At 52.0% G+C, this 13,019-nt stretch overlaps 1 protein-coding gene across 1 annotated transcript in view; it reads left to right on the forward strand.

Annotated features, from left to right (window-relative positions):
• Positions 1 to 13,013, forward strand: part of ZNF710 (zinc finger protein 710) — a 74,588-nt gene extending 61,575 nt beyond the window's left edge. The window contains exons 3-6 of the mRNA XM_010841138.1: positions 10 to 997; positions 4,471 to 4,662; positions 5,284 to 5,458; positions 10,559 to 13,013. Of these exons, the coding sequence (XP_010839440.1) occupies positions 10 to 997; positions 4,471 to 4,662; positions 5,284 to 5,458; positions 10,559 to 10,728 (1,525 nt within the window). The 3' untranslated portion in view covers positions 10,729 to 13,013. The remainder of the gene's footprint in view (positions 1 to 9; positions 998 to 4,470; positions 4,663 to 5,283; positions 5,459 to 10,558) is intronic.
• The last annotated feature ends 6 nt before the right edge of the window (positions 13,014 to 13,019 follow it).

Below are 13,019 nucleotides of genomic sequence, written 5' to 3' on the forward strand. Positions count from 1 at the left end.
CGGGGTCAGGATGATCGCCCTCAGCGTCTTCAGCCGCAAGCCCCGGACGCTGCGACACCTTCCCCGCGCCCCGCGGCCGGAGCTGGACGTAGCCCCCTTCGACCCCCACTTCCCCGACCCGGCCCGGGACGCCTTCGCCGAGCCCCGCATGGCGCTACCCAGGCCGGAGGCCCTGCCCGTGGAGTGCGGCTTCGAGCCGCCGCACCTGCCCCCACTGAGCGACCCCGAGCCCCCCACCATGGAGTCCCCGGAGCCCGTGAAGCCGGAGCAGGGCTTCGTGTGGCAGGAGGTGGGCGAGTTCGAAGCGGACGCAGCCGGCTCGACGGTGGAGCGCCACAAGAAGGCCCAGCTGGACCGGCTGGACATCAACGTGCAGATCGACGACTCGTACCTGGTGGAGGCCGGCGACCGGCAGAAGCGCTGGCAGTGTCGCATGTGCGAGAAGTCCTACACGTCCAAGTACAACCTGGTGACGCACATCCTGGGCCACAACGGCATCAAGCCGCATTCCTGCCCGCACTGCAGCAAGCTCTTCAAGCAGCCCAGCCACCTGCAGACGCATCTGCTGACGCACCAGGGCACCCGGCCACACAAGTGCCAGGTGTGCCAGAAGGCCTTCACGCAGACCAGCCACCTCAAGCGCCACATGCTGCTGCACTCGGAGGTCAAGCCCTACAGCTGCCACTTCTGCGGCCGCGGCTTCGCCTACCCCAGCGAGCTCAAGGCCCACGAGGTGAAGCACGAGAGCGGCCGCTGCCATGTGTGCGTCGAGTGCGGCCTGGACTTCTCCACGCTGACGCAGCTGAAGCGCCACCTGGCCTCCCACCAGGGCCCCACCCTCTACCAGTGCCTGGAGTGCGACAAGTCCTTCCACTACCGCAGCCAGCTGCAGAATCACATGCTCAAGCACCAGAACGTGCGGCCCTTCGTGTGCACCGAGTGCGGCATGGAATTCAGCCAGATCCACCACCTCAAGCAGCATTCGCTCACCCATAAGGTAAGGGCGCCGTGTGCCAGCCGCACCCTGGCCAGACCTGGCCCCTGGAACCTCCCCGCCAGGCACACACCTCCCCCCGGCCGGCCTCCTGAGTCTCTGCTTTCTCCTCCTGCCGAGCTTTCATCCAGGGCTTCCCATAGTGCTGGATGAGACCACTTAGGTGGTGAACGTTTCTTTCTTTCTTTTTTTAATATTTGTGTGCTCAGTCACTTGAGTCGTGTTCGACTCTGCAACTCCCATGGACTGTAGCTCTCCAGGCTCCCCTGTCCATGGGATTTTCCAGGTAAGAATACTGGAGTGGGTTGCAGTTTCTTCCTCCAGGGGATCTTCCTACCCAAGGATTAAACTCCTGTCTCCTGCGTCTCCTGTATTGCAGGCAGATTCTTAACCAGCAGACCACCAGGGAATTCCCAAATGTTTCTATTTTTATCGTTATATTTATTTATTTATTTATCAAAATAAATATATTTATTTTGATGTTCAGTTGCTCAGTTGTGTCCAACTCCTTGCACCCCGTGGACTGCAGCATGCCAGGCTTCCCTGTCCTTCCCCATCTCCCAGAGTTTGCTCAGATTCATGCCCATGGAGTCAATGATGCCATCCAGTCATCTTATCCTCTGTCACCCCCTTTTCTTGCCATCAGTGTTTCCCATCATCAGGGTCTTTTCCAGTGAGTTGGCTTTTTGCATCAGGTGGCCAAAGCACTGGAGCTTCAGCTTCAGCATCAGTCCTTCCAATGAATATTCAGGGTTGATTTCTTTTAGTATTGACTAGTTTGATCTCCTTGCTGTCTAAGGGACTGTACATGACCACTGGAAAAAGCATAGCTTTGACTTGATGGACCTTTGTCAGCAAAGTGATGTCTCTGCTTTATTTTGATGAGTGTTAGGAAAAAGATGTAACTGAAACTAGTTTTTGTTTATTTGGATTTTGGTTTTTGTGTGTGTGGTTTGGGGGATTTTTTTTTTTTTTTAAGATATGAACCGTTTTTTTAATTTAACAACCAAAGACATGTTTCTGAATGTGGTGTCTCCTACCTAATCCTGACATCTGCAATTCAGATGCAGGTGAGCAGAGGGGACACATCTGCCACCCTGCTGGGTCCCCTTAGGTCAACAGCAAACGCTTTGGGGGGACTTGCTGGGCCGCAAGCCTGGAGCTCTGCAGGGGCTTCAGCCCCAGTGTCTCAGGTGCTCTGAAATTAGTTTTTTAAATAGTAAAACTTTATTCATTTTAAAACATTTGAACTGAAGTGTTTGAAGAATCCCTGCAGGACCCAAGGAGCATAGTTTTAGAATCGCTGATTTTCCATCTCACAGCTGGGAGGACCCGGCCAGAGACAGGCCAGGATGCCGTAGGGAAGTAGATGAGATGCTCAAGAACACAAAGGGCTCCCCTTGCCTCTCATAATTACGAGAGTCTATCAAAAGCGTGTGACTCTCTTTTACTGCTACTGCTACTGCTAAGTCACTTCAGTCGTGTCCGACTCTGTGTGATCCCATAGACGGCAGCCCACCAGGCTCCCCCGTCCCTGGGATTCTCCAGGCAAGAACACTGGAGTGGGTTGCCATTTCCTTCTCCAGTGCATGAAAGTGAAAAGTGAAAGTGAAGTCGCTCACTTGTGTGCGACTCTTAGCGACCCCATGGACTGCAGCCCACCAGGCTCCTCCACCCATGGGATTTTCCAGTCAAGAGTACTGGAGTGGGGTGCCATTGACTCTCTTTTAAGCAAATACTAAATATATTTCATTGTAGAAGGGAGTGAGGGACTTCCCTGGTGGTCCAGTGGTTAAGAATCCACTTTCCAATGCAGGGATGCAGGTTTGATCCCTGGTCGGGGAACTAAGATCCCACATGCCAAAGGGCAACTAAGCCCACAGGCCACAACTTTTGAGCCTGTGTGCTCTGGAGCCCATGTGCTACAACATGGACCCGATACAGCCAAATAAATATTAAAAAAAAAAAAAAAAAAAAAAGCTTTAAAAAGGGAATGAATGTAAGGGAAAATATTTGTTATGGAGAAGTACAATTGGTTCCAAATACTCTGAAATGAGGCAAAGTGGCCTGTGGAGACAGATGGCAGAGCAACACTGTCTTGTCTGCCGTGTCTCTAGACATCACCTTGACCAGTTCTCCCCTGCCTTCCTGCCTCCCTGGAGGCTGCTAACCACCCTGACTTTCAGCCAGCGTCACCTCCTTTGAGGGGCCTTTACATCCAGACAGGCTGAATGAGGCTTCTCGGGTCCCACCATCCCACTCTGGCACTTGGCCTGCGCTGTGGTTTCCACCCAAAGCCAACCAGCTTCACATTGAAGCTGAATGTGCATGGAGCTGGGGCTTCCCAGGTGGCGCTAGTGGTAAAGAACCCACCTACAATGCAGGAGACATAAGAAACTCCGATTTGATCCCTGGGTCAGGAAGATCCCCTGGAGGAGGGCATGGCAACCCGCTCCGGTATTCTTGCCTGGAAAGTCCTATGGACAGAGGAGCCTGGCAGGCTACAGTACATGGGGTTGCAAAGAGTCGGACATGACTGACCAGTAGAGCACGCATGTGCATAGAGCTACCACTCTCCACAGCTGTGGCCTTAGAGAGGCTCCAGGTTGAACTCGTGTCCTTGTCTCTCACAGTGGACATTGCAGTGAGTAGGGGAGAATATCCTGCCAAGCCGAGAATCCAGCCTGTCCCAGCCCTGGGAACTTTTTTTTTTTTAATATATTTTTAAAAATTTATTTGGCTGCACTGGGTCTTAGTTATGGCATATAAGATCTAGTTCCATGGCCAGGGATCGAACCAGGGTCCCCTGCATTGGGAGCGTTGAGTCTTAGCCACTGGACTACCAGGGAAGTCCCCTTGGGCTCCTCCATTCAATTGGTGTAGCTACCTAGACTGTAATGTTAAGAAGGATTCTGAAGCTGAATCTGGCCTTGGCCATAAAACCAGATGATTGACTATTTATGCCTGCAGGGGGCTTGGGTGATGAGAATAGAGAGCGATAAGTACACGTGCTGTGTACTTGCCATCTTTCTCCTCTATCTTTGTAGACTTTAAAATCCCCACAAGTCTACAAAGTGTTAAAATAAATAAATAAATAATACTATGAAGAAAAGGGGAAAGCAAAAATCAAAGGCTGATAAAACTGAAAACATTCCTGTGATCAGCCTCAGTGTATGCAGTGCACACACCATGCACGAAGTCAGCTCCCCAAGGGCAGGGCCCCCTGGTGGTCACACACGTCATCTTCACTGTGTCAAGCCGGCCCACACAGGAGACACGGTCTGTCTGCCGAGAGATAGACACTGGGACCATGGGGTCACAGAGTCAGACACGTCTGAGAGACTAAGAAACAGCAAACAACAGAAAGTCATTTCCCAGAAGCCCTGATGGTCAGGGCCGCACGAACACACTCCCAGAACCTGTGTCCATCGTGCGGTCCTGACCACAGCTCCCGCCCGCCCCCCACCTCCCCACAGGGCGTGAAGGAGTTCAAGTGCGAGGTGTGTGGCCGAGAGTTCACCCTGCAGGCTAACATGAAGCGGCACATGCTGATCCACACCAGCGTCCGGCCCTACCAGTGTCACATCTGTTTCAAGACCTTCGTGCAGAAGCAGACCCTCAAGACCCACATGATCGTCCACTCGCCCGTGAAGCCGTTCAAATGCAAGGTACCGGACCCTCGGGCCCCAGGGCAGGACTTGCTCACAAGTGGCCCCGGCGTGTGATCACAGGAGGCGGGACCCAGGCTGGGCAAGGGGGGGCCGCTCCCCCCACCCAACCCCCGTTGGCTGAAACTGCTGGGCTCTGGGGGGGTGGGGGGTAGGTGGTGAGGGTTGAGGTCCTATAAGCTACTGAATTGGCTGCTTTTCTTTGGCTGCACTGAGGCTTGTGGGATCTTAGTTCCCCAGCCAGAGATGGAACGCAGGCCCTTGGCAGTGAAAGTGCAGAATCTTAACCACTGGACCGCCAGGGAATTCCCCGAAGTTGATTTTGGAGAGTTGGGGGCGGGGGTGAAGGTCACGGTGCAGCCTCAGGGAAGGAGCCCAGGCCAGAGACTCAGTGCTGCCGGAGCTCCCAGCCTGGGTCTCAGCCTCGGCTCAGGGAGTGTGGGGCAGACCCGCAGGAACGGTGACCTGCAAGGAGGGGCCCAGTCCTCGGCCTCTGCAGTCACATAGGAAGGGACAAAGGGGATGCGATTCAGGCCCAGCCATGGAGGTGGGAGCGGCTAGGGGTGGGGGAGGACAGGCCCCCAGGCTGACAAGGCCGGGCTGGGGCGGGGTGTGTTCCAGGTGTGCGGGAAGTCCTTCAATCGCATGTACAACCTGCTGGGCCACATGCACCTTCACGCGGGTAGCAAACCCTTCAAGTGCCCCTACTGCTCCAGCAAGTTCAACCTCAAGGGCAACCTGAGCCGGCACATGAAGGTCAAGCACGGCGTCATGGACATCGGCCTGGACAGCCAAGGTGGGTGGGCCACACGCCGAGGACGGAGCAGGAATGGTCCTGTCATGGCGCACTCAGGAGCCTCCTGTCCAGTGAGGGGAGTGGGGAGGCTGGCCAGGCCTGAGACCTCACTGGGGTGGGCTCAGGTCTGGAGAGAGGGCTCCCCGGAGGGCCATCAGCGTGATAACGATGGGACGTTTATGTATTCTCCAAAGGACTTACGTGGGCTCACATAAACAATAATAAAAAGAATATTTGTTGAGTGCTGTGTGCCAAGCCTTTATTAACTCATGTGACCCTCACTGCGAGGTTGGCTCTGTTATTATCACCATTGTACAGATGCAGGCACTGAAGGATAGAGAAGTTAGGGAACTCATGCAAGATCATCACTGAGATAGAGCATTTTTAACACATTATTTGACCGGAGATGTGTTAATATGTCTTTTATTACCCAGACGTTTTTGTCTGGAGACATATCAATATGTTTTTAGAGAGTGATACAATTAACGTCACCGTGCAAAGTTATTAGAGCTTAAAACTGATCAAGGGTTCATTATACAATTTACGATTGTTATAATTCACATTTTGCTCTGTTAGATTTTTGTTCCAACCTTGTGTATGTTATAAACGCAAGTTTATTACCATAAAATTTCAAAAATGATGCATTATAAAATTTTGAGTAAAACAAGAATTTTTCGGTGAATTTTATGCAGTTACTTCCTCTGATTGTCTAAGCAACATAAATAATAGTGTCTCAGAAGATGATAGTTCTTCAGAATATAGTTCTGATTCAGAATGTATTAGACCAACAAAAAGACAAAAAAAAACCTTAGTTTGGGATATTCAAAATGAAAATGAAACTCATAGTGCTGGAGAAGACTTTATAGGTGTGTCAGGTATAACTATTGAATGTAATAATCTGCAAAGTGTTAGTGAAATAACGGAATTAATATTTGACTGGCCAAAGTAAAAATAACTGGTCAAAGGCATTAGTTTCTGCAAAAATCCCCCAGTTTATAATGAGTTTAAAAATAGATGGGAAGGAAAGTAACAAAAGGGAAAATGCCAACTGAAAGATAAGGGAGAGCCAGGTGAGGTCACAAGCCCAAGTACAAGTGGGAGGTTCTGTGGGCATGCAAAAGGGAGCCCTGAGCTTCCCAGTGGCCAAGGCAAAAAGGGTAATACAGTCAGTCACACTCTTCCTAGTGCCTGGCGGAAGGAATGCAGCCCACATACTCAGGAGACTTTTGCTCACCTCTGCAGTTGGCGGAGGTTTCATTGGCTGTTTGTTATAACATCCCCACGTGTTAGTGATGACCTCTCCCCTCAACACTGGTCAGTAGTGGAAGCACCTTCTTCTTTCTGGCCTCATGGGGAGGAGACACTAGAGATTCTACAGGAAGGAGTAGACAGCCACACTTGCAGAAGGTTCCTTGTATAGTCTGGAGCTATTTGACTTTTCTGGAGTTTCTTCCAAGATGCACAGCTAGGAATGTGTGTTGACAATCACTGGGTGGGTTGACTTGCCATGTGAGGTTACTCATGAGGAGCCAATCAGATGCTGGGGCATGATGGAAATAACCCTGCTTTAGCTTTGGAACAGTGAGTGGCCTGGGGTTTTCTGGTAGAAACAAGTGTCCTCAGTTTTCCATTCTCCCTGAGTAAGGATGGAATGCTGTTGACTGCATATAGATGCTCTGTTGCACCTTCTTCCTTAGCATGTGGTTCTGGGGCCAGCAGTGTTGGCATCACCTGGGATCTTGCTAGAACTGCAGACTCACCTCCACCCCAGACCTGCTGAATCAGGATCTGCATTTCAGAAAGATCCCTCGGTGATTTGTTTGCACTGGAAAACTTTAGAGGCATTGAATGAAGTGATGGTTTTCAAATTTGAGCCAGGGAGCATGAGAATCACTGGAGGCTTGTTAAAGTGCTGAATCCCACCCCCCAGAGCTTCTCATTCTGTAGGTCTGGAGTGGGGTCAGACCATTTGCATTTCCAAGTTCCTAAGTCAAAGGGAAGCTACCGGTCAAGAAACTCAAATTGGGAACCTCTGATTCTAAGCTCTAGAGAGCCATTCTTAAACTTGGCTACACATTGAAATCACTTAGAGAAGTTTTAAAGTGCTGATGCCTGAGTCTCAACCACAGAGATTCGAATGTAATTGATCTGGCATGTGGCCCAGGATCCGAATTTTTTTTTTTCTTTTTTAAGCCCCTTAGTTAATTCTATGCAGAGTAGAGTCTGAGAGCCAGTACTCTAGTGCATCTGCTAGGAAGCAAACCCACCAGGAGGGACAGAGCAGGACTGGTCCTTTGAAAGCAGCTGTCCCTACAAACCTCTCTTCCAGGGTGTGGCTAAGGCATAAGCTCTTTCTATCTGAGGTCAACAACCAAGGATGCCTACAATGGCTTTCTTCCTGATTGTACCAGATAACAGACAGTAAAGCAGGGATTGGCAGGGGAATGGCTAGGGCCCAAGTCACTCATATATAACCTTGGTCTGAGAAGCTCAGGCTTGATCTTGTGCAGGAGGAAGGCAGCATACATTCTAGATAGAGCTATCCAATAAACTATAGGACTGTAATTCAAGAGGTAGATTAATGTTTTTGCAAAAAAAATAAGTAAATAAATGGTACAAATTGTTCCCTGGGGCCAACTGGAACTGCCAAATAGAGTTAATAAAAAAAGTTGGGAGGGTAACAAGTGACTCAAAGGTAGAACTTTTTCCTGGCTTTATTTTGTTGTTGTTGTTGAGTTGCCAAGTTGTGTCCAACTCTTTGCGACCCCATGGACTGCCACATACCAGGCTTCCCTGTCCTCCACCATCTCCTGGAGTTTGCTCAAATTCATGTCCCCTGAGTCGATGATGCTATCTTTCCATCTCATCCTCCGTCCCCGTCTTCTCCTAGCCTCAATCTTCCCCAGCATCATGGCTCTTCACATCAAGTGGCCAAAGTATCAGAGCTTCAGCTTTAGCACCAGTCCTTCCAATGAATATTCAGGGTTGATTTCCCTTAGGATTGACTGGTTTCATCTCCTTGCAGTCCAAGGGACTCTCAGGAGTCTTCTCCAGCACGACAATTTGAAAGCATCAATTCTTCAGCCTTTATGTAGCTTATTTTTAATCAGCTATATGATAGCTGATTAAAGTGTGCCACTAGGATTTGAGGAAGAAACAGCCTAGGGTCTGTAAGACGTGGTGCAGTTGACCTTGTTTTATAGTCAGAAGACTCAGTGTGTCATATGCCATGGACACAACAGACACCCCAATCAGACCAGCTTAAACAATAAGGAAATAAATGAAGAAATGATTTGCAGTCCAGGTTATCTGCAAAATTGACTGATCCAGCCCCTCAGCAATGACAGGGTGAGACTCCCTCTCTCCACAGCATTGGCTGTGATTTTCCTCATGGTCACAAAATAGCTGCCAGTAGCCTTTAGGGCAACATGCTTCCCTGTTCACCTCCATTGGAAGAGCAAGAGCCTGCTGTCCTTTGCTCTATGAAACCAATGAGAACATTCTCAGAACTCACTAGTAGGCCTTTCCTCATGATTCATTGGCCAGAATTGGGTCCCATTCCTCATCCTGAGCCACTCATTGGCAAGGAGTGGGATTGCCATTCAATCAGTGGTTCTCAATGGGGGACATTTATTTGACCATGTCTAAGAGACATTTGGGGATTCCCTGGTGGCTCAGACGGTAAGAATCTACCTGCAATGCAAGAGACTCCGGTTTGATCCCTGGGTCAGGAAGATTGCCTAGAGGAGGAAATGGCAACTTACTCCAGTATTCTTGCCTGGAGAATCCTATGGACAGAGGAGCCTGACGGGCTGCAGTCCCTGGGGTCGCAGAGTCAGACACGACTGAGCAACTAATACACAAGAGACAGTTGGGTATTACAGCTTGGGTGATGTTATTGCTATCTAGCTGGCAGAGGCCACAGATGCTGTGAAACATCCTACAATGCACAGGCCAGTCCCCCAAAACAAAGACTCATGGCCCAAGGTGTTAATAATGCCAAGGTTGAAAAACCATGCCTTAGACTCATCAAGGCTACCCCTGGGCTGGGTTCTGTTTCCTCCCAAATACAACGCATCTCCTAGATAGACGGGGCACAATGCACACTGGGACTCAGCCACAGTCCCTGCCAGCAAGCCTCCTTGTGTCCTCTGGGCCTCCCTCCCTCCAAAACTCATCAGAAGGCAGCCCCACCCAGGCCTCCACCTCTGTGGAGTTTTCTATCTGGCTTTGTTCCAACAGTAAGAGCTTTATAAAAGATTTCAATTTGATAAAATGACTGGAGGCCTTTTAAAATAAGAGTTTTTATCTCATCATCTTTGTTTACCTACCTTGAGTGTTTGGCCTTGGAGAGCAGGGCCAGAGGATACAGTTGGCACCAGAGGAAACAGCCCTTTGAGATAGTCACAAGTAGATCAAAACAATAGCACTTGCTGGGTGCCCCTGAGCAAGTTGATAAACCTCTCTGAACTTGCTTTTGCTCTCCTAAATGGGGTTGCTGTGAGCATTCAGGAGATGATACATGTCACGTGCCTGGCATACAGTAGGTGCCAAATAAGTGGTGTGGCCAACATGATACAGCACAGGAATCTTTCATATGGGAAAGGGGATTAATTAGTCATGTTGCAAAGAATAAATAAGGGCTTAGTGACTTAGGGGTCTTCCCTGGTGGCTCAGATGGCAAAGAATCCACCTGCAAAGCGGAAGACGTGGGTTCGATCCCTCAGTTGGGAAGATCCCCTGGAGAGGGGAATGGCTACCCACTCCAGTATTCTTGCCTGGAGAATTCCATGGACAGAGAAGCCTGGCGGGCTAGTCCATGGGGTGGCAGAGTCGGAGAAAACGGCGACTTTCACTTTCATGACTCAGGAGGTGCAAGAGACCCCCCCCAGAGTTCAAATCCAGGCCTGAACTCACTCGGCACACATTTGAAAAGCCACGGGAGTCAGTCAGGTCCCCCCAGAGCAGGGCGGTAGAGGAAACCACTGAGTCTTCTGGAAGCCGTGACTAGGAACCACTCCTTTAGTTCTGCTTCCTGTGTGGGACTGACTGGCCATTCTCACAGGCAGCAGCTAAGCTTGACTGTGCCCTCTCTTGCAGACCCCATGATGGAGCTGACGGGCACAGACCCCTCTGAGCTCGACAGCCAGCAGGAAATGGAGGACTTCGAGGAGAACGCCTACGCCTACGCGGGTGTGGATGGCAGCGCCGAGGCCAGCGTCCTCTCCGAACAGGCCATGAAAGAGATGGCCTACTACAACGTGCTATAGCACAGGCCCGGCTGCCCGGAATGGGCGAGGAGGGCGTGGGGCGTGCCGGCTGCCTCCCTGCAGCTGAGGAACGAGCTGCTGCCCCACTGTCCTGAGCCCTGCCCTCCCACTTGGTCATTTGCACCACTAGGGACTTGGAGACCAAATGGAGACTGTACTACTGGCCTCAGCTGTGAACCCAGCACAGGCCCCAAGCATGGTGGGGAAGGAAGGATGACCCGGGAAGCCCAGGTCCCCATCTCCTGGGCCTGCTGCTGCGGGAGAAATGCGGATGGGGGCTGTTTGGGGACAGGCCACTAGGGCAGTGGTTCTGTCTCTTCAGGCCCAGCAGAGCGGGGGCAACCAGTGTTGGGGGGCTGCCCTCATGGCTCCTCAGGGGCCCTGTCACTGGAGAAGAGATCTCTTGAGCCATGGCGTGTTTCTCCTCTGGACCATCTCCTGTCTCTAGGGATGGTGGAGCTCTTGTGCTGGTTGGTCAGCCCTGCTCCCCACCGTCACCCACTCCCATCAGCCCATAGACTGGGAAAAGCCCAGGCCGAGTCCCGTTCCCCACCCAGTCCACAGACAGCCAGGCAGGGCCCTCTGCCTTCTACCTCCTGGTGCCCTCCACACTCTCTGCCAGCCAGGCATGCATGCGGCCCATAGGAAAGCAGGGTGCAGCCCCAACCCTGGCTACCATCCTCTCCAGCCAGCCCCCAGAAAGCCCCCATCTCACAGCCCTGTTTGGTTGGAAATGGGTGTCCCAAAAGTGGATTCCAACAAAATGTTATCCAGGGCAGCACGCCAGGGTCCCCTGACAAAGCCAGGACATGCAGTGCATGAGGCACTTGCTAACAAAGGTGGCGGCCCCCCAAGTGAGGGGAACAGGGAGGGAGTCACTGGGGACCAAGAGGGGCTGTCCTCAAGGAGGCCAAGGATGGCTTGTGGGGGGGAGGGGGGACTGGACTTTTTCTTATTTAAGGTCTAATAAGTATGCATTTTGAGGATGGGGACAGCCAAGAGTCACCAGAGTCCTAGGAAGAGCAACATATTTTAAAAAGGAAGACCACAGAGGAAAAAAACAAAAAAACCCTTTTTTTTTTTTTTTTGAGCAAAGGGGGGTATTTTGAAGGTAATTTATTTTTTTTTCTTTCCAAATCTGCGTCACCTATTCTCTTTTCTGATGGACATCATTTTCTTTTTCCCAGCGGAAGCTTTCTTGTGTGCTGTGCATGCTTTGTGGCTCCCCAACCAACCAAGAGCAGCCCAGGGACTCGGGGTGGGGATGGAGGGGGTACTTGCTGGTCTGGCCCTGGAGGGCGCGTGCAGCTGTGAGCAGGAAGCCTCAGGAGGCGAGGGCGAGAGGCAGGAAGGGGCAGAGCCTGGCAGGCCCTCCACCCCTGCCCTGCCCCTCTCGCCAGTGACTCGCTCCATGCCGCTCAGAGCAGCGGCCAGAGCTCCCATGCCTGCCCGCTCTCAGCCTCTGTCCCCAGCTCCTGCCTCGGAGCTGAAAAAGACTGCAGGGCCCCCGGGACGGTGAAAGAGCACACTGAGGAATGCCAGGGCACCCAGACTCCCACCCACTCGTACCCTGAGGACTGTGAGATGGGGTGGGAGTGGGGGCAGGCAGGGCCATCCGCAAAGGCACAGGAGGTGAGGCCACGGGCCCCAGGGAGCAGCTGGGAGGAGGTGCCCCCAGAGCTGTGTCCTTCCTGAAGGACCAGTGGCAACCCACTCCAGTATCCTTGCCTGGAGAATCCCCATGCACAGAGGAGCCCGGCGGGCCACAGTCCATGGGGTGGCAAAGAGTTGGACACAACTGAGTGACTAACACACACACACACACACACACAAGCCAGGCCTCAGGGTGGCTGAGATCAGGATGGGGGGAGGGGAGGACACAGAAGCCTCAGGATCAGGCAGCCAGGTGCCCCTTCCTTCTTCACTAGAGTTCATGCTGAGCAGCAAATGGGAGGACTGGGGGTCCTCACTCACCCCAAGTGTGGCTCTTTAGACCCCAAGGCCCCCAGCCTCCCAGGTGCCCGCCATGACGACCCTCAGGTGGCAGTGACCCCGTCACTGTAGATGACATTTTCTCCTGCTGAGCAGAAGCGTTGTCCCCTGCAAACTACCTCTTTCCACCACGTCTTCTCCCCCCACCCCAGGTACCAAAAACAAAAACCCATATCTCCTCCTCCTCCTCTTTCCGGCCACCCGGTGGCCTTGGTCTTGGAAGCCCACAGGACAAGGTCCAGCCCCCAGGCTGGCGCTCTCCTGTCTTCCCCCAGCCCCGCCATCAGCACCAGCCCTCT

This window comes from Bison bison, unplaced genomic scaffold (genome assembly GCF_000754665.1).
Source record: "Bison bison bison isolate TAMUID 2011002044 unplaced genomic scaffold, Bison_UMD1.0 scf7180017864155, whole genome shotgun sequence".
Taxonomy (NCBI): Eukaryota; Metazoa; Chordata; class Mammalia; order Artiodactyla; family Bovidae; genus Bison; species Bison bison.